Genomic DNA, 21,301 nt, shown 5'->3' with positions numbered 1-21,301 from the left:
TGCCTCAACCAAAGGCTGTACCAGGCTGCAGTCATTCAAACACACATTCTTCCCCCTCTCTCAACTGCTGCAACGAAAAGTAAAATAGCCACACCAGGAGAGCTGGAGAACATCTTATTTCTGGTGACCTCTGGCTGGAGCTAGGGAACATCTCTACTAAAAGAAGGGCTTTGGCTCAAATCCCTGCATGTAGCAGAGTGTGGGTTTGACCTCAATGATTGTCTTTTCCTTTGAGTACCAGGTCAGGGAAGAATAGCTGCCATACCTGCCTCTCCCACTTTGTGATACCAGGCTTTTTTTCCTCTACTTTCATACCACGTCCCTCAAATTGTATTTTGCTGATCTGAAATTAAATTAAATTTTTCAGCATTGCATTTTGGAAGGTTGACAGAAATCTTTTTTTTCCTGGTTCTGCTGCTGAACCAAAAAAAGCCCAGTGATTGTTACAGCTGTCACGGTGAGAACCCTCTGCTTGCTGCCATGAGTGATGCTGGGAGTCTAGGGAGACCCAAAACAAAAGCAGCAACTTAATAGGGAAAGAAACTAAAAGGGACCTCACTCAGCTGCCGTAGAGATAAATATTAAAACTCCCACTGACTATAGTGATTCAGCAAAGAGATCTTTCTCCTCGATTACACAGGTAACTTTACTATACATGATATACACCTCAGAAGCAAAACCAAACCTTTGGATGGGGGAAATAACTTTGGGGACAGATCTTTTAAAAATCATGCATTGACAATAATAACATAAAGGGATGAAAACTAAAGGTGGAATTAAACAGATTAAGTCCAAACTTCATTGCTTCTCTGAGAAGACAATGGAAGTAAGCTTCAGTCAGGAAAAGATGAAGGAAGTATGGTTTTTATTTTCAATAGGGTGTTAAATGCTGTGTTCTTATAATAATAGGGACAATGTGGTGCTTTTGTTCCATAGTTTAAAAATGTTTAATGGCTTAGGTAATGGGGGTTCTAGCACCCCTGTGTTTTGCAACTTAGATACCATCCCTAATATGTTTTGCACACAAAAGCGCTACCTAAAGGGAAGTATTATTATTACTAATACCCAATTCTTACTAGAAACCCAACAGTGTTTTTTATACAGGCTATTATTGTTATTATTACTACTAGTTATCCTAGTGTACAACTAATATTATCACTACTATTAATAGCTGCCTGTATAAAAAAATGTTGTTGGGGTTTGGGTGAGTTTTTTTGACAAAATCAATAGGGAAACCTTTTCTCCAAATATTTTTATTAGAAAATATGACAGAACTACTAAGATGTGGTACACTTCTCTGCTCAGCCTTGCTATTAGCCTCCCCTGGGGTGCTCCGGGATCCAGGCAGGTGCTCAGGGCCTCATGCTCCAGTTCCTGCTGTGCTGACAGCAGCGTACTGCCTGCTCTGCTGCAGAAACCAAGTCAGTGCTTTCTGTGCTTCTCTTGCCTGTCCCTTTCCCAGCCAGCATGTGAGAAGGAGAAAAATGTCTTCTCCTCTTCCCTGCAGGCTCCAGCAATGAAGGTAGGTCTGGCTCTAGAGTGCAGGTCTCCATCCAGCAAAGCTTTTAAGCATGCAATTAATCCATCCCCATTTAGAAAAGTACAGACACAGCTACATTTTGCCAAGCAAGACCTGGGAGCATATGCCAATTAAGGCACTTTGGTAAGTGCTTTGGTGAGCGAGGCTGGGCAGCTGATCGGGGACCGCAGAAGGGCGACAGCAAACGATAGAGGGAGGGCAGCTCTGGTGGCATCGGAGCAGCAGGAGCAAGGAGGGCTGGGAGTCAGACCATGACTCAGGAAAGCCCACTTCTATTTCAGTGCCTTTGTTGGCTCTGGTGTCACCTTTTCCAAGTCACTTCACTGTGCCATTAGAGTTAATAACAGCGACCTCCTTGACAATATCCTTCTGAGATTTACTACACACGAGGAGCACACTGTGAAAGCCAAGTGTTAATGATGACATCTTTGGTGAAATCACCTGGCTTTGGTATAAGTTCCATTATCTCTCTAGAAGCTGCTCAAAGTCCTTGATTCTGACCTTGGGGATACAGCTGGGATCTCACAGATGTTTCCCACTGCTTCACACAGTCTCAGTTAGGATCTGCCCCGTCAGCTCAGGGACATGGAAGGGGACACAAGTCAGGGCAAACTGCTCAGCTCATGGGCTCAGACTAGCCCTCCAAACACCATGGGCAGATTTAAGGGCAGCCGAGAGAAAGTAAATACAGCCCCTCTGCTAGCAGCAGGCTGTGTGTGTCACATTCATGTGATCCAGCATCAACACCTGCAGGGGAAACAGTGGCTTTCAGGAAAGTTATTTTCCAGAACGAAAACAACTGAGTGGATGGGAAGGAGGGAAGTGAGATTTCCATTGCTGGGAGAAAAAAATAAACGCTATAAATAAAAGACTAGATTGGCTGAAGACCATGGCTTCTTTCAGGGGGCACTCAGCACTGCCCAGGGCCAAACCACAGCTCAGCAGAAGAGAGCAGGTCATGAATCCAGATGCTCATGTTGTCCCAAATTATGTGCTCGGAGTACTCCTTGATACCCAGGCAGCCTGTCGCCATGACTGCTACTTACCTTCGGTACAGGCGCTCTTAATTCACTGGCACGTTTGAAGCACCCGATGAAAATCTCTCTGATGATCTCAATTTGGAAGCCCTTCTTCTACAAAATGCTTCACAGGAAAGTCTCTTTTTTTAGGAGATGTACGTACCCAAAAAGTGCTAAAGACTATATTGTTCAAGACAAATGTATGAATTGCTGTCATCTAAAATAAGCAGCTAGTGCAGTTTGATGTACAGCAGAAATTTTCTGGATGTTACAAAAATAGCCCCTTGTATTAATCTGACAGGTCTAGCCCCCACAGAGGTGTGCAAAGACTTAGCGCTAGCAAATACCTTCTGATGATGCCTTGCTGAGTCACTACATCACCAGCTCCAGACGGAAGCCTTTGTCTAAATATATACTTTATGTTTCACTAATTGCTGTGACGTGTAAAATAGGGCATGTAAGCATGATACAGGTTACAGGGGCTGGACTGTGATGTTTAATTATAAGCTACAACATCTCAGTGTCATAAAGATTGTTTCTATTAGTGATCTGACAAGGCTTCTTGCATCTTACTGCAAGATGTCTCTGTGGCTTTAATTCATTGAGTGAGCACTTTCCTTTTCCCTCAAGAACAGGAGAATTTCATCATAAGAAACAAATTAATCAAATACTTTTTATACTAAATATGCTTAACCTAAAGCTCTCTCCCTATTATTTCATAAATGCCTTGAGATTATAGAGGCTCAGCTAGCTTAGTAAAGATGAATTGCATGTGATCCTGGGAATACAGCCATTGCATTAGTTATTATTCTTCCTTTCTGTTGCGTTACACTTTTTGTAAATAATCTGCATGTTTAATCAATGGAGACTAATTAAGAATACAGGACACACTTTACTGTTGTATTAACACCTGTTCATTGCCATAGGCAAGATGTCATCAGTATTTTTTAGATTAAAATACTACTTCTGGAGATATACATCATGGAGAATTTTACTGTAATCGTTACAAAAGCTAAAAGAATATTTTGTCACTGGGCACAAACAGCAATATGCAGATTTGCAGCTATATAACCAAATGCATCATTCACCCATGCATATGATATTTTGGAAGAAAGGGATTATAATGGACTTGATTATTTCTTCCTATAGCCCAAAATTCGAGGAGGCCAAAAGACAGAAGAACCTCTTTAAACTACCTCCATGCTGCTCTACACATCTAAATAAAACCAGTCAAATGCTGATACCAGTTATTGCACTGTAAATATGTACTTTCTTCATTGACTTTAATAGATTTTTCCTAAATTCACAGTGGTAACAAAGCAGTTACTGCTGCCCCAAGCAGCTGATTTGTATGTCAGATAATACGGTGGATAAATGCCACTGAGGGCCGGATCTATCAACTTTGCTTGTACAAACAATCGCATTGATTTGAACAGGATCAATCAAGTCAGCGGGATTTACTCAGGCAATGTCTGCATTAAGAGTCGGAGCAGGGCTGCAGGGTGACCCGGCTTGTGCGGGGGCCCTATGTCCGTGCCAGTGGCGTGGTGGAAAGAGGATGTTATTCCAGGCAAGCTCCCACTTGGCCCCACAATTGCCCATTGTCAGCTGCAACAAGCACAGTAAATGGGAAATTCACCTCAGAAATGTTCTCCTGATCCCAACTGAAACATGGATGTGTGCATAAGCCCAGATGGCCCCAGGCCTGCCAGTGTCTCATGCACATTGTCATGATTTACCAAGGGAAATAGGTTGGGGATTGGTCTTCCCAGTTCACCATGAAGCGCTAGGTCATTCTAATGGCTGGTCTTGTTCAGGAGCGTCCTGGTTTTGACTGGAATAGGGTTAACCTTCTTCCTCATAACTGGTACAGTGCTTTATTTTGGATTTAGTATGAGAACAGTCTCGATAACACACTGATGTTTTAGTTGTTGCTAAGTAGTGCTTACTTTAAATCAAGGACTTGTCAAGTTTCCCATGCTCTGGCAGTGAGCAGGTGCTCAAGAAGGTTGGAGGGGACACAGCCAGGACAGCTGACCCGAACTAGCTGAAGGGATATTCCATACCACAGAATGCCATGCTTAGTACATAAAGTGGGAGAGGGGTTAGCAGGGAGGTGCTGATCACTGCTCGGGGACTGGCTGGGCATCGGTCAGTGAGTGGTGAGCAATTGTACTGGGCATCGCTTGGAGTTTTTCCCTTTTGGATTAATTTCTCTCTCCCTCTCCTTCTCCTTGCTTTTTGTTTTAATTATTAAGCTGTTCTTATCTCAGAAAAGGTTCTACCTTTTTCCCCAAATCTCCTCCTCATTCCTCTGGGGGAGGGCTGTGAGCAAGCAGCTGTGTGGTACTTAGTTGCTGGCTGGGGTTAAACCACAACAAGGAGACAGCCACCAGCTACATACACTTCACCTGCTTAGAAACCTATATTGTATGTGTATTTTGGGGTGAAGAAAGTAAGGTTCATGAAAGGTATGTCCCTCAAGGAAAGATGCCAAGGGGGAACTCAAGGAAGGACAAGAGTTTTACCTCTGACCAAAGGAAACCATTGCTTATTAACCAGTTGAGGGCCAGAAACTATCCCTACTATGGCTACATGATACTTACTTTTGTATGGAGGCGAAACAGTCCTTGACCAAAGAGGATGGCAGGAGAGTCTCCTGTGGAGAGGAGGTGTTGCCCAGGACAATAAACTGGTGCAGATTCCCCAAGAGGTTTGAATGGGGAGATTTGCTTTACTTCTGTATGTTTTACACTAACTGGGTGATAACGAACCCTTCATCTCCTTGGGGATGGTGAGCCTAAACCAAGGCGCATGGGACAGGTGACAAGCACTTGAGCTCGCCTGGGTCTTCTCCCCAGCATCCCAGGGGTGAGAGTGCATGTCCCTCAGCCCTTGGTGGCTGCAGGGATGGCATGGCTGGGGGGCAGGACAGGCAGGGACATCCTCAGGCGATGCTGGGGAAAGCTCCCTTGTCCGAGGAAAGGCAGAGCATGGGGAGCGTGGAAGCCTTCGTCAGCACTTGAATAGGGTCTCAGTTTTCCTAGGGTATTTCGCAAGTGTCTCCAGTTGGTGTAATGCTGCTGAAAGGTAGCGACTGCCGCCTAATCCGCACGAAACAGCATCGGTTCCACGTAGCCGCAATGTGCCAGAGGGAGGCAGGGAGCCAAGCACAATTACGTCCCTACAAATTTCTGATCGTTGGCTCGTGCAATGCAGAAGGATCAAAATAAAATAGGGGAAAAAAGTAAAATTATGTCAGTATCACTTGTTTAATAAGCTATTTTACTTCATTTTCCCCCAGCATTGTAAGACAGCCGCTTTGCTTTGTATCTCAGTACTCAACCAGTGTGCGTGTTCTTCAGCACTTCTGTTCCATGTTTCATTGCTGAAATAATGGTAGGAGGCAAGTCCATGGAGGCACTCCAGTACCAGGATACGAACAGTCGCAGCTTCCAAGAAAAAAAGAAATGCAGCAAATTCTTTTTTTAAAAAAAAATGTATATACACACACACACACACACAGATACCAACATATATCTGTTTTTCTTACTGCCTACTGTGAATCTTTAGAAAAGGTAATATATTTTCACCACTGACATGCCAATCAGTTAATCAATGCAGTTAAATATTTCCAGCTACTGTGTCTAATTTCTCTGCTGTATTTTACAGTGCTTCTACATTAGACCTAGCTAGAAAACACAACTCTGATGTTATTTTGGCTGTTTGTGATTTATACATCAAATCCACTTTGAAGTTCTTAAATTCTTTTCAAAACAGTTTTCAAGCAATAATGGAACCATTGCTCTGTGTTCTTAGTTAAGAAATTACTGCTTTAAGGTAGTGTCTCAAATTGTATCTATTTTAGCATCTCCTTTGAGGCTTCTCTGGCAGAGCACAAGTTTAGACCAATTGATTACTCTGCCACTCCCTCAGGAGAGACTCTTGTTCCTTCCATGCTTGTTATGGATTTTTAGCTGTTCAGCAGTATAACATATAGATGTGCAAGTAAAGATTTTTTCTTGATACAAATTTTTCAGCTTGCAGGTGACTTTCAGTATCTGTCCTCATCAGACATGAAAGGTTTATACACTTACACAAAGTACTGTAAATTCACAATAAATTATAGGAGTGGGTGACTGAAGATACAGCCCTTTGAGATCCAAAGTACCTTTAGGTTCCCCTGGGCTTTCTCAGGGCATCGTGGGCATAAGGTCTCACCAGAGCAGGCTTCTGTGGGTACGTAATTAAAAGCGCAACACGTGGCTGCCTTTCACATCTAAGCTGTTAGGACAGTTTGTGTGTATAAGGATTTGTAGACTGGGTCTTTCAAAGGATACCTATGATTCTGGAAGGATGATAAAAAATGATGAGCAATGTGTCACCAAGATGTGCATGTGTTATTTTCATTTTATTACTGTAATTTCTTATCTAGAAGAAAGACCTCTGTAGATCCATACATACTGAGATGATAACTGATGTAGTTTTATCTCTGATCTCATTGATTGTTCTGATCTGTGGTTGTTTGTTTTTTAATTTTGCATCTGTTTTCAAATGTTTTTGAAGTAGCCAGATTAACGTAGTGTTTAGAATTGCCCACTGATCAAAAGGTGTTACTGGGAGTTTTGATTCTGTCGTGACGGCAAAAAACCCACAGTAAAACAAAAATTCTTTGCTTTTTTATGTGTTTATTCATGTTCTGTCACTCTTTCTCCTCTGTTAATCCTGGTTTTTTCATCTATCTCTTAGTAACCCATCGAATCGCTCACCTGGCTTTCAGAAAGTTCCCTGTTGGATACATTGAGGCAGAAGCCTGAACCATTGGCACTCTCCACACTACAGCCAATAATGAAATTGTTTACAAATTATACTACGATGTGCAAGATCTCATTTGATTTTACCTTAACTATTTTGTTTTTCCCTCCCTACCTCACAGATGATGGAAATGCTTAAAACAAGTTAAGGTAGTGTGACACTGACTAATGTAAGTGTGCGCATGGCATCCAGGAGACAAGCTGTGAAATGTTTGCGCGCTTCTGCCAAAATAGATTGTTGCATGGCTTTCTGCTGTTGTCTCGTGTTTCTGATGTTAGGCAGCATGTTCAGCAACATGTAAGCATTTCGTTTGATATTTATATTCCCAGCTTTGGTTTTGTATAGTCTTAATAGTCCACGTTTTTCAGGAGCTTGTGGCAGCTGCTAGTGGCAAATCTGCAAGCTGTGTATGTTATTCTTATGTTCAGAAGTACCTACGAGGATCAGGGCCCCATTGGATACGGCTGTTTAGAAATACACTGTAGAAATGTTGAAGTGTGCAATTCAGATGGGTCAGAAACAGTCTCGACCCTTCTTCTGTGCTTGCCGGTGGAAAGCATCAGCTCCCCGTCTGCCTTGTTTAGAAGTCAAGCCTGGCACCGGTGCAGCTGGCTGCTGCGTATGGCTCTGCTACCCACCTCTGTGCCTTTGCAATGGGAATGCTTTGTGACGACGCTTCTGTTCTCAAACTTCGTGTGACAGATGACACATTGGAATTAAAAATGTTATGTTTCACAGTACTGTTTAAAAGAGACTACTATGGGCAAATGCGATGTTCTCCTGTGTTTATATACTTCTTTTAACCGTAGTGTATGTAATGCTTATGAAGGTGAGACCAATCACAGCATCTTGAAACATAGAGGTCTTCTTCTGCTGCCTGGTGTTGGGAGGCAGAACTCAGTTATTCCCTGCCTGGATTTCTGTTCACCTGGGATTGCCACTCATATTTTAAGCACACTGTAGGTTTTGCTATATGAGGCTGGTCAGATATTGACCAGATTGCCCAGCAAAGTAGTGTCATCTCCCTCCTTGGAGGTACTCAGAACTTTACCCTGGACATTATTCTGAGCAACCTGCTTTGGTTGGATCTGCTCTGAGCAGGGAATTGGAATACATGACTTCCAGAAGTCCCTTCCTACTTAGAGTTGTCAATGATTCTGTGATTTCCTGGCTGTATGGGTGGGGAGTAGCATGAAGCCACCAAAATATCTTTTGCTATGCTGTAAGCTATGATTTGAAACCAGATCACCAGAGATCAGTGCGCCGGTCACTGTTCCACTTTTCTGGATAATAAAATGGAGATTATCAAATGCTGGTTGTTACTCTCAGTATACCCAGTTCAGCCACGTGCAACGGAGCTACATGTGTAGGTATTTGCTGTATTTTCTTGTCATGCATCAAAAATATCTCTTTACTCCATTGCACCCAATGTGTGTAATACGTGTGGAGTTACAGCATGTGTTGTGTGAGAACAGGATGGTTTATCAGAAACACATCTAGTTCTGAATTACTGGAACTACGCCAGCTGACACTGACAGCTGTCTACATGATGTTTTTATAGCTGTTCTCAAGTTTCCCGTGTAAGAACCCTACCTCTGTTCCTAAGACATTAATGATTAGACTGTCAGAGCTGAGAAAATCCACATGGCAAGCAAGGTCACCTTCACCGTTCTCAGTAACAAAGGAAAACACCAGGCTAATGAGGCTAAGGAAGTCCTAATTAACGTCAATAGTGAACTCAAAGCTAGGGAAAAATAGGGCTGGCAAAATAAGTCTCTACAGAGCAAGGTTGTTTTTTGAAAGAAGCTTTCATTGCAAAGGAAGCCTGGAAGCTGTATTTTCAGATACGGTTAGTGCTGGGGATGGGTTGCTGAAAAGAAAGGGAGTCAGTAATGGGTTTGGGATTTTCCTGCCTCCTCCTCCTTGGTGAGTTCCCACCAGCACTCAGAGCCTCTGATACTCAACTGACGCCCCGAGGCAGGAGCACCACCATAGGTCGCTGTTCCCACCTGCCAAAAAGTCACCATGCTCCTTCTTAAGCTGAGCCCCTTCACTCCCCAAGAAATACGTCTCCTCAGGGAAGCTGGAGCCATGACAGACACGCAGAGCTGGACCACCCCATAGCCTCCCACCTCCTCCCCTTGCTGTTAGAAGACCCACCTTCTGCATTCCTGCACAGCAAAACAAAACAACAGCCAACATCTACCCACAGTTGTTGTGCATGGTAAATGGACGTCCCATTGCGCATGGTAAATGGATGTCCCACAGATCATTTTTGATAGGGGCCAACTCACAGATCCATCTCTAGCACCACTTAAGGATCCTGAGTTTGCCTGAGTCTTGCTGCACTGTGCCACTGTGACAAGAAATAGTCCATCCTCCCAAAGCACCCAATTAAGCATTTTTGCTCCTGTTTTCTTCCCCTAAACTACTCTTAGTCCAAAGTTCAGATTCCCTGAATTGGGCTAATTCCCCAGGTTGCTACTCCCTCCTCTCAACTCTCTGACCCCCACTGCTGCAACCAGCCGTCTCTCAGACCCTTGTATCTGGCAGAGAACTGCTGAGCCATGCAATGTTTCAGTCTATTCACTTGTATAACCTGCTGTTTCACACTGATGTCCTTACTTAACCATCTCTGGTCTCTGCCAGGCTGGTGCTGCTGGAAGAAGCCTGTTTTCCCCACTGATTTCCCTTGCATGGCAGGGACATCTCCAGCTCAGCTCTCTTAGTTTACAAGTGGGAGGGAGCAGTCCATAAACAAGTGACTATTCTTGGTTTTCAGTGCCTGTATATGGATAATAGCACCTGCAAGCATGTTTCAAATTCCAGAAAGAAATATTCAAATCAGATATGACAAAAATCCCACAGCCTTTTCAGCAGTGAGGAAAGTGAACCCAGAAACAATTCCGTAAGGGTACTGTGAGTTTCCAGTGTTGGAGAGCCTCAGGGACAAATTATTCAAACACATCGGAAGTGACACTGGTGCAATTAGCCTACCTTGGGACAAGCAGTGGTCTGCATGACCTCCTGAAGTTATCTCCTGCCGTGTTTTCATATGATTCTGTTATTTTAAATGATGTTAACAGCCTCAGCCACAAAATTTAATCACTGTTCTAAATTATGCGCATGTGTAAGTGGCTGACACCAGGACACAAATCTGCCGGTAAGAGAAGACAGACTTGAAGAACCACTGCAGGTCACCATCTCCCTCTTGCACACATACACACAAGGGTGTAAGTCCACGCACACTGCTCCTGCCTGTTAGCGTAAGCTATTACATACTCAGCCAACTCCAGCACTGGCCACAGAGCCAGCTGCCATGGCCCACTGGATCATGCTCTCATGTGTTCTTCTGCAAACCATGTTGTCTTGGCTGCCTTCCTCTTTGAGCCTCAGAGCATCCATCCTTCACCAAATCCTGCAAGTTACCTTCTCCACTTATATCGTTCTGAGCAAATGATGGGACTAGTTTTTCTAATGACCTACGGTGCAGTTTTATCCCTCCCATGAAGGTTAAATCCTCAGAAAATTAATCACAGATTGCCATCATTGATCAAAATGGTCTCCTACAGTTTCATTCAACCTTCAGCCACACCCATCTCTGACCATGTCTGATTAGGAGACTTATTTCCAACATCTCTCCTGTTTCATTAACAGGAACACATGCCTTGGGATTTACCATGAAACCCTCTGCGCTTCCCAGGCAGGGACATAGCTCCTCACAGTGATGCTGGGTGGCTGTGAATCTGTCAACACTGCTACTGCCTGCTGCTTCATCTGCCCAACAGCAGCATTAAGCAAAAGCCAGTGCTCTCTGAAATTATCACTGCCAGCTCACTTGCCTACTCTTTGGGTTCCTCTGTTCCCTGTGTTTAGATATTCTCTGCACCGTGAAGCTAGCCATGCCCTCATCAGGACGTTTTTTGTCTCATGCCCTAAACCCTGGCAGTCCTTTGCTGCTAGATATGTATGCTGGTCTCTGTCATCTCCACAAGGTCTTCTATCCCAACATTTCCACTTGCCTCATCCCGTCATGCTTGCCCAAGCTGCTGTTGCAGTGCCACCTTTGGGGTTCTGTGATCCCTCCATGACAAAAAAGGTACACACTCCATATCTTCTTCCGCTCCCACCTGCTGTTTTCAGCCACGTGTGATCACTTCCAGCATTGCCAACTTTGAGCTCAAAGTGTTATTATTTGGGGAGTAAAGATGAGTACATGTGTTTCTCACCAGAACAGTGCGTAGGCACAGCTCTCCTTTTCCTGATGCTCATATTGCTTGTAACCCAGAACAGTGCTTTTTAACTTTAAGCAAAAGCATACCCTACTTACTCATTTTCAGAAGTGTGGCTGCGACTCAAGCAAGCAGTGCATTCCCAGGCAGTGTCCATAGCCCATCCAGCATATCAATATGGCTTCAAGGGATATGAAGGAGTTTTACACAAATGGGGACATGAGAGAGAAGCTGGACCCAACCCAGCAAAGCACATTGTTTCCTGGAAGTGTGTAAGGAGCCCTAACAAATTCAGCAGGATGATCCATGGACTGAGAGGTGTGCTCTCATCTAAGTGTTTTGCTGGCTGATGGCCACAGACCAACTTGCTCCTGAAAGCCCATGGGACGACTGAGAAAGCGAAATCTGTCCAGTGGAATACCAATGCCTCCCTTGCCCAAAGACTATCCAACTTGCTGACGTGTGAAAATTGTAGGGTCTTTATCAAAGACATTGAAAAGCTCAGCCAACCTCAAACTTTCCTTCCTTCAGCAGAGCACAGTTACAATCCTTCACTAGGGCTGGCCAACCTTTCTGCATCACGAGGCCCCAAAATGCCAATCTTTTCCAAGGCTGGCCAACAGCCATCAGGCAGACCATGAAGAGCTGAAGCAGGACAAAGACAAGAACAGGGTCTCTCTCTCATGCTCGCCATGGAAGACAGCTTGGCTGGGATTGTGTCTGAACCCCACATGTTCTGGCTGTGCTGGTATCTGCAACCCTAAAGCCTGCCCTACCCCAGGGACTCCTGCATCAAGTGGATGCTCTCAGTCCCATGGGGACCACTGTGCTTTGGAACCAGGTCCGAATGACTCATCCTCAAACCTACCCAAAGGATCAGAAGTCATCCACTGTCTTAAGGGTTGCATTTGCTGTGTGTTGTTGGCATTCAGACTACCTAAAGAATTTAGCAGGCAGAAACCTGTAGTAGCATTTTACAACCCGTCAATGTATTAACCTGGGAAGTTATTATCCGTGAGCTGAGCTAGAACTGACTGATGCTGTTGTACATGCCCCTTTACTTGTCTTCCTGACAAATGGCTATTCTGGATTTTCCAGTCATTCTACATGCTCATCTTTAGGAGCATTTTCTTATTTCTTAAGATACATTTCCCTTTTGTAGTCCCACTGATAATCACGTTGGCACTATGAGCACAAATGCTCATCTTCTTCATGACAGCATTTTCAGCAGAAAGTGATCCTCTGGAAGACTAGAGATAGAAAAGACTATACTGATGCCCATGGAACCAGTGATTTCCCCATTCCAGATTTGTTTCATACCAAAATGTGCACTGGAAACCATACCTCCTGCTGTAGAGAACCATCTTCAACTGACTTGGAGTGGTGTAAAGGGTAATTACGAGGTTATTCCCATCCCTAATCTCTGTGACAGAATTATAAAAATCGCAAAATGCAAAAATCTTTCCCTGCTGACAAATGAGATCTGTTGTTTGATTTTGGTACTCACCAGAGAGGGAAGGGTGGTTAAAGGCAAGGAGACCAGGTACCTCTGTAGCGCCCTTTGTCAACCAGCAAGAAAGGGCAGCAGGGTTTTTTTTCATTTTGGTGTTGGCTCGGGACACACAGGGCACCACCATCTGGATGCCAAGGAAATGCATAAAAAAAGCAATTTCCTGAAATGAAGGCATACAGCTATCCTCAGCCTGTTATATATTAAGGGGAGGGCAGTCATTCTCCAGAATGCCTGAAGCCAGCTCTGAAGGCAAAGCTGATATATTCTCAGAGGTGCTTAAGCTCAGATCAGCTTTGAGGGGGAGAAAATATTGCTTCCATCCAGTTCGTGCCAGAGGAGATCTCAAGAAGTAAATCAAAGGACACTAGGGACAGATCTTTGATAAAAGCGTATCAAAACTTTTTTAATTTGTTTGCACTGCTGTTGTAAAGCAGACTCACCGGAGACAATATGATCTACAAATGGAATTTGTTACTAAATCAGGACACAACTTACTGGAAGGATAAGTAATGATTTCATCTAAGTCATTACATCTCGCTATCAATAGCGTATCTCTGTGTGGAGCATGCTCGCCTCTGGCTGAATATCATATAAACCCTGTGGAACAGACTTTAGATGCCTGACTCAAGGACATGGCACACCCAACCACCCCAAAATCAGTGGGTCAGATGGTCCCTGGTTGAGATCAGAGGTGCATAGTTACGTACAATCAATGGTACATGCAATATCCAGCACATAATCCTTTTGGTTTGTAAAATTTGATTCTGCCCAGATATGTGGGAAAGGGACATTTGTTAAGAGCAGAGAAAGGGGATGTTTCTCCTGGATACAGGCGTGTTCACAGGCACTGTGACCTCCAGGTCTGACACATCCCAGGCACGTACTCATGGCATCAGTGTGCGATACAGATTGGACCAAGGGAGCATGCATCTCACAGTGAGTGGATCTGCCCACGTGCACCTCCAACCTGCAAAACTTTTGCAGCAAATATCAAAAATACTAAAATGCTGCCTAGGCAACATTTCTGAACAGGGCAAGAGTACCTGTACATGGGGGAGCTGCACCAGTGTGGTGGGTTGACCTTGGCTGGATGCTAGGTGCCCACCAAGCTGCTCCAGCACTCCACTCCTCAGCAGAATGGGAGAAGGTCGAGGGGGAGAAAATAAGATGAAAAAAATGTTGTGGATCAGGATAAAGACAGTTTAATGAAACGATAGCAGAAGTCACGCATACAGAAGCAAAAAAACCCAAAATCTGTTATTCTCTACTTCTCATCAGCAGGGGATGTTCAGCCACTTCCCGGGAAGCAGGGCTTCAGTACGCGTAGTGGTTGCTCTGGAAGACAAATGTCATAAATAGTTAATGCCCCTTCTCCCTCCTCCTTTCTTTTAGCTTTTATATCTAAGCAGATGTCATATGGTATGGAATCCTTTGGTCAGTTTGGGCCATCTGTCCTGGCTGTGTCCCCTCCCAAGATCTTTCCCACCCCCGTCCTGCTGCTGAGGGGGGGAAGGCTGGAGAGGCAGCCTTGGTGCTGCGCGAGCCCTGCTCAGCAGCAGCCAGAACCCTGGAGTTTTAGCACCACCTTTTTAGCTACCGAATCAAAGCACAGCACTAGGAGGGCTGCTACAGGGCTCAGCCAGACCCAACACAACCAGGCTGAAAATCAGGATGCTGGATAGCTTTCCAGACAGCCTTGCCTTATCCCTACATCCCTCATCTCTGTCCTTTATACTGCCAAAGTCTATTTTGTGCCTTTCTTCCCTTACATGTTTCAGTGCAGCTGTTGTCCATGCTCTTTTTAAATCCTTCTCCTTAGCAATGTCAGCTTCTGGAAACATCATTCATTTCCTTGGAGTCTCCTTCTTTGCCTCTTTTTTTAAAAAAAATACCTCCCTCTCTCTTCTGCAGGCAGATCTCCACTTTCCAGAACAGTAATGCCAGTTAGTTTCATTAACTATACAGCTGTAGTTAAAACTGACCCCCATATCTTACCTCGCATGCCTACCCTGTCTGATTGTAGTTGGGAAGCCTATTAGCTTCTGCATCCAGGCAGCACACACCCTCAGTGTTATTTTAAACATTATCACCATCTTCCCTCTTCTTTCCAGACTGATGCTGTTATTTAATCCTGCTGACATTCCCTCAAGATTGTCCTGCAAAACTATCTATTATTATTTGTTCCCACAGTAAGTCCCTGATAGCTTCATCCTCAGTATCTGTGACCTTCTCTGTTCTGGCCCTCTTGATCCTCACGATGTCTTCCCTCAAAACGTCACAGCTCAAATCAATTCCTTGCTTCGATTCCTTAGCAAACCACACTAAATACTTTCACTGCTTCACCTTCCTCCTCTTTGTCAAGATCATGGTCCAACCTTTCGAAAGTTGCCATAAAACTACTCCTATGGCTTTTCCTGATTATCTCCTCCTTTCCTCCAGATTACTCATTTCCCTTTCCTCTTCATGGTCCCTCCTTCCCCCATCTCAGGCCTCCTGCAACACAAAACCTCCTCCCGCAGTGACACCAGAGAGACTTTCAAACCATACCAATCTTCAAGTTTTCTATGGGTTTGAGCCATTTTCGGGAAATCCGGCTTGTCTGTGCTATATTTAAGTCATCCTTTGGACTCCCACCTACTCCTGCCTCTGGCGTTGAGGTACTGCCTTTGATGATACACATGCAGTAACTCACTTGCTCTACGGTCCTCTGTGGAGACAAAATATGTGTGGAGCAGCTGGAGGAGAAATCAATGCCATGCTCCTGCCAAAGTTAGCCTTGCTTGAATTTACCTCGAAGTAAACAAGAGCCAGCCTTCACCTGTCATTTGTTTTTGTAGCAGGGGACCCACAGCTCATATTGGCTTGAAAACATCCTTTTTTTTTTTTGGGGGGGGGGGGGGGGAGGGAGACACAGGCCCTGCGTGTTTCCTGCCTCCATTCTAAATTATGTGGAATGGAGAGTATTATGTCTCTAAAAGACCTAGCAATACATTAAAATTATATTGAAGAAAAGATCCCTCTCAAAAATGAAAAGGAATTTATGAATGAAATTTGGATCAGGAAAGTGTCTCAGGATGTCTATGTCCAGATAATTTTTTTTTTTTCCCAGAGGGAAAATTAAAAGAAAGTGACAGTATAACCATAAGATACTGAGTAGACTGTATTGAGCAGAGTTTAGTACCCACCATCCAGAGGATATGCATTCATCTCAACCTTGTATTTGGTTCTTAAGCCAGATATGAGGCTTAAAATTATTTACTGTATCCCCCACAATTTCCCTGAGCAGCTTATTTCAGCTGGTTTACAAAAAATTATTTGCCTGACAGCAGCCATCTCTGAAGTAGTTTGTAATTAATATGTGCATTTTCAGATTAAAGACAATGTTCATAATAAGTTAGAAAGATCAGAGATGCCACAAAGATTTCTCAATAGCAATAATTAGTTGTGATTAAATAGATCACTGTAGAGTGGTGAATAGACTTCTCAATTACATATCAAAGTTAATACACAAAAAATGAGTACAGCTATTTTATACTGATGATTTAAGGAAGCATGCACAAGAGTGGTTCGTTCAAGTCTGTGACCCAGAGTACTTACAGGTGTTGGTGGTTCATGATTTTGGGTACCCCGCACTAGACTTAAAAGGGTTAAGTTTTTAAAGTCTGGATATTTGGGCTTTTTTCTGAAAGATGAAGTTGCTACAGAAATGACATCCAAAATTAGAGGGTTTGAAAGGGCTAATTCCATTTTGCCAGTTGTCAAGCCATTTGTAATAGGTTTTCAATAATGTTGCCAAATATGTGCAAGTTGTAACTTAACTGCATTGCTTGTACATTTTATGTCTAATTAATTATAGCCCGTATAAAATATTATGATGCTCCATTCACATGCTTAGAATTTAATTAACTTGTAGTTTACATGCCTAGGGTCCGTGCTCTTGGTCCAGAGGCTTACAAAAGTGCACAGCTTTTCATCAGCTTTAAAGGCAACTCTGTCACTGACAATAGTAAAGTTTACTGAGTCCTACAAAAACTGCCTCCTTCACATAACCTTTGTTGACCATGTTGTATGAAAGGCAACAGGCAGTATTTATAGACTACCTGCATCAACAAAAGCACAGGCTGCACTCAGACTCCCTTGAAAAGCCTGTGAACCAGGTAGTAACATCCCAGTGCTGGTCTGGGGGTTCGTATCAGTGCAGCAAATAGCCTATGTCATTTCCCAGGTAGAAAATGTAACACAAAAAAATCATCCAAGTTGGTTTAAAACACTTCATCCTAGCGATGTGCAGGGTATGGCAGTCTCCTCTTACCACCTGTTGGGATAGAAGCTGGTTTTCTAATTAGAGCATCCTGAAGGCTTGTTCCAGCCTCTTTTCAGGAACAATAAACCAGTCAGTCAGTCAAATATGTTTTTAAACATTGTCTGATAGAAACATCTTGGAAAAAACAGGAATATTTTGCTCAAAGGAATAGAAAAACAGGGACCATATATTCCTTTGGCAGGATTTGTTAAACACTGTGCCATTATAGAGTAATACAGTCATGTTTCTTGCTAAGGATAGCAGCTGTCTGGAGGAACCCAATTAGGCAACTTGGCCATTTACCCAGCTAATCAGAAATCCTCATGTTCCTGTTTTTCCTCACCATCAGTGATACTACCAGAAGGTGCAGCAAACTGTTTCCATGACCCGCAGACACCCTCCCTCTCTGCTTTAGCGTGGGGCACGCACAAGATCACTGTCAGCCATGCTGTTGGGATTGAGGGAACAGCCTTTTTTTCCTTTTAAATCCGAAGCCACACACCCCACCTGAAAAATTAATGACTGACTGGGTGAACGTTGCCTGCTGGGGAGTTTGAAGTGAGGTCAATGCTGATTCACCCTCAGGAGACGAAGGTGGTTTAGGGGTTGGCACAGTGCCTTGGGCTGAGGGTTCAGGCCAGGCAAGCAGCAATGTCTGTGTGACCTGGACTTCACTTGCCTGTAGTTGCCCCTCTGAGACTGTACGTGCTAAAAGGGTTCACGAAACAGCTGGATATATTCATGGAAGAAAGACTTGCAAGGTGCTTATGTGCAATGACGCCTGTTGGGCTCCTGAAGGCCCCACGCTGCAAATTTTGGTGAATGGTACAATATCCTGGGGAAACATCCCTATGGCTTTCCCCATCCTCCGCTGCCCTGCATATCCACTGCTGGCCACTGTCAGAAAAAAGGAACAGGGTGAGCAGACCTCTGGTCTGACCTGACACAGAAGAGGGAGAACTGTGTTTTCCCACCTACCTGCTCCTGAGGAATGCCTGTTCCCCCAGGGAGCACTGCCACCCTGGCTCCTATGCAACCTGCCCTTCGCATGCCCTCATGTTCCCACCAACCCTGTATTTGTCTCATTACAATATTTATGCAATTACAATAACGCCTCCTTAGCTCCCCACCCCCCCATCACAGAGCAGGAGCTCCCCGGAGTGCTGGCTCAGCAGAGCATCCTTAGTTCAAAAGCTCAGCCCAGCTCCCTCTTGCTGCCAGCGCTGTGTCACTTTTTTCTCACGCAGCAGAGATCTCTGTTTTACTGAGGTGCACAACATCCAGATTTATTTGCTGGAGTTACAAAATATACAAGCTGATACAACAACCAGTTTCCACCAAGGCTGCAGGACAAAAGGTTGTAACTCTCTACCAGAGCCCCAGCTCCATCAGGAAGGAGGAGGTTTCACATGAGCGAAGTACAACACGTAACCACTTCATAAAAACAACCCGAGCCCACTGGGGAACCAGCAGAATGTACAGGCGTTGTGCCAGGAATGGGAATCCAGTTGAATGGCAATCCATTAGAAAATACACAGAGTAGTTAATATTTTGAGGTTGGTTTAGCTTTATTTGTGTATCTTGATAGGTGACATTTCCAAGACACCACAGGTCTCTGCAGAGTTGGACCTACTATTGATATTGAGCGTGCAGCTGAACTTTGAAAAATCCTTACATGACAGAGAAATAAAGAAGTGAAGTTCTCGGAGTCATTTCTGCCGGGGAGATTATTCCCTGAGGTTTACCATCAGCCTCCTGGTCCTGTTCAACCGGAGGCAAATGCCTTGAGCTACTACTACACAAAGTGGATCTGGAAACCTACCTTTGCTTTGACTGGAGGTCAGCTCCCTGCCCTTTGCCCAAGACTCTTTTCTCACTTGTTTCTGTTCTTGCAGCTAAATACAGGTGGGAGTTTCCTCCCGGGTGGTGTTCCCAGCAGGTATAACCTCCTGTGGGGTTATGTTCTTCAGTGGCTCCCTGGCTGGCTCTCAGCTGTAAAGGGTGTGCACATGGTCTTTTCCCTGATGGCGCTCCAGCAAGGAGAGCCATAATTCTGCAGGACAGTTGGCATCGTCCCTTCTGCCCGGGACCCTGCAGATGGCCGTGGGCAAAACACTAGCCAGAGCCAGGCCTACAAAGGGATAAACAGGGTCATTTGCAACACTGATGTAGGGCAGGAGCTGGACAACAGGTTTCATCAAAGCCGTAGCTGGAGCTACTGGTGACTCAGGTGGATGCACCAACACCAGCTGTAAGGGCAGCTGAAACAGCTCTTGAATGACTCCTGTGAATAAGCTTCTCTGAGACTCCTGCAGACAGTTTAAGAACTTCCTGATGGCCACGTATGGAACCAACCAGTGCAATTGGAGTCCTCCTGCGAAAGCTACTGAGGACAAACCCTCCTCCCCAGCATCATGCTTGCCCAGCTCTTCACGAGGAGCGCAGGGAATGTCCTGAGAGGCTTAAAGCTGTTGTTGCCCACAATGAGACAAACAGAGGAAAAAATATACTAAACAGTTGTTTCAGCAGCTGAGACGACTGTTGTGGTTTCTTAGCAACTGTGGGAAAAGAAGGTGCTTGAGATCTGAGCTGCCCGGTCAAGTGCAGCAGGCATCCCTCTGGAGGGAAGCCCTTCCTGCGCCAGGGAAGATGGCAAACAAGCCCACCTCCCTCCGCTGAGGGACAAGGGGACAATCTGCCCATGGGATGAGGGGACAAGCTGCCCATCAGAGCCTTCACGTGTGGTTCCTCCAGATGTGGGAGGGCTGCTTGGGATTAGACTGCTTTTCATTTTAATGAGCATGGAAAGGATGAGGAAATCCTGCACTAACAGCTGCAATCAATGACGTTCCCAGGTTGCACCTGAAATCGGAACTGCAGCAGAGAAGTTGGGCTGCGGCTTTTCCATGCCTTGGTGACAGGGTCGGGCTGGGGGGAGGCAGGAGGACACTCCCGTGGCTTTGGCCATCAGCCTATTAGACTCTGCGAACTAAACCTGAGCCTGACAGCTTGGTGCCGCAGGAGCCTGGCATCCTCCTGCGCAAGGCACTCACCTCCTCTGCTGGCAGTGCAGGTGGCTCAGTTACAGCATCCTTCAAAGGCTGCTGTTTTGTGATCGCTGCTCTGAGTGCATGAAAAGCTGTTTACAGCTGTTTTCTCAGTGATCAGCAGTGTCAGTCTCTCGCAAGTCCCTTGAGCAAATCCACAGAAAGGGCTGATTTGTGCCAAACTGTTTCAGATCTCGGTGAGCATCTGTGCTGGAGGAGGTTTCGGCACTGGTGCAACGTTTGTGTGGGTCTCTGGGCTGGAGCAGCAATTTCATTGTTTTGGTTTCTCAGGGACAGCGTTTAAATCATTTAAATTCATGCCTGTTAATGACATACTGGCCGCACTCATTGCTAATAGCTTATTTCCATCCATACTAACACTATCTCATTCATTCAGACATAAGTATGAGGATGCTGACCTGTAGTTAATCCTACACATCCCTGACTTTTAATTTAATGACTATTAAATATTAATGGAAGAAGAGAGTGGAAGTCAGATCACCTTTTCAACAGCTTAGTGCCCCCATCACCAGGCTACAATGTCATCCTTGATCTTGTTTTTTTATTCCATTTCTCCCAGTTTCACTTATAGGACAAAGAAAGCTGCATTTTAGAGAAGACTTTGCAGTCAAGCAGCTATTGCAAGGATTAGAGCTCTACCAGGATCTCCCACCTTGTGGGTGGATGTTCAAACCACCATGCTGTTGGATGAAAAGGTGGTCTTTTTTGTCCAGATCGCAGGAGAGGTCCCTACACCCCAGCCCAGAGGTGGAGAAGAGGGGAATGGATACAAACACAGACACCCATGACCTAGATCCCCTGCCGGTGCTGT

General features: G+C 44.7%; 1 protein-coding gene across 2 annotated transcripts in view; it reads left to right on the top strand.

Annotated features, from left to right (window-relative positions):
• LHFPL3 (LHFPL tetraspan subfamily member 3) overlaps nt 1-21,301 on the top strand; it is a 252,144-nt gene that overhangs the window by 208,225 nt on the left and 22,618 nt on the right. Inside the window, exon 3 of one of the 2 annotated variants that reach the window (XM_056339538.1) lies at nt 7,496-7,543. The exons of the other annotated variant lie outside the window; for it this stretch is intronic. Within the exon in view, the coding sequence (XP_056195513.1) occupies nt 7,496-7,512 (17 nt within the window). The 3' untranslated portion in view covers nt 7,513-7,543. The remainder of the gene's footprint in view (nt 1-7,495; nt 7,544-21,301) is intronic. 2 annotated transcript variants of the gene reach the window in all.

The sequence above is a fragment of the Falco biarmicus genome, chromosome 5 (assembly GCF_023638135.1).
Source record: "Falco biarmicus isolate bFalBia1 chromosome 5, bFalBia1.pri, whole genome shotgun sequence".
Classification (NCBI taxonomy): domain Eukaryota; kingdom Metazoa; phylum Chordata; class Aves; order Falconiformes; family Falconidae; genus Falco; species Falco biarmicus.
Note: the sequence above shows the minus strand (reverse complement) of the source record. Positions and strands in the feature narration are given on the sequence as shown.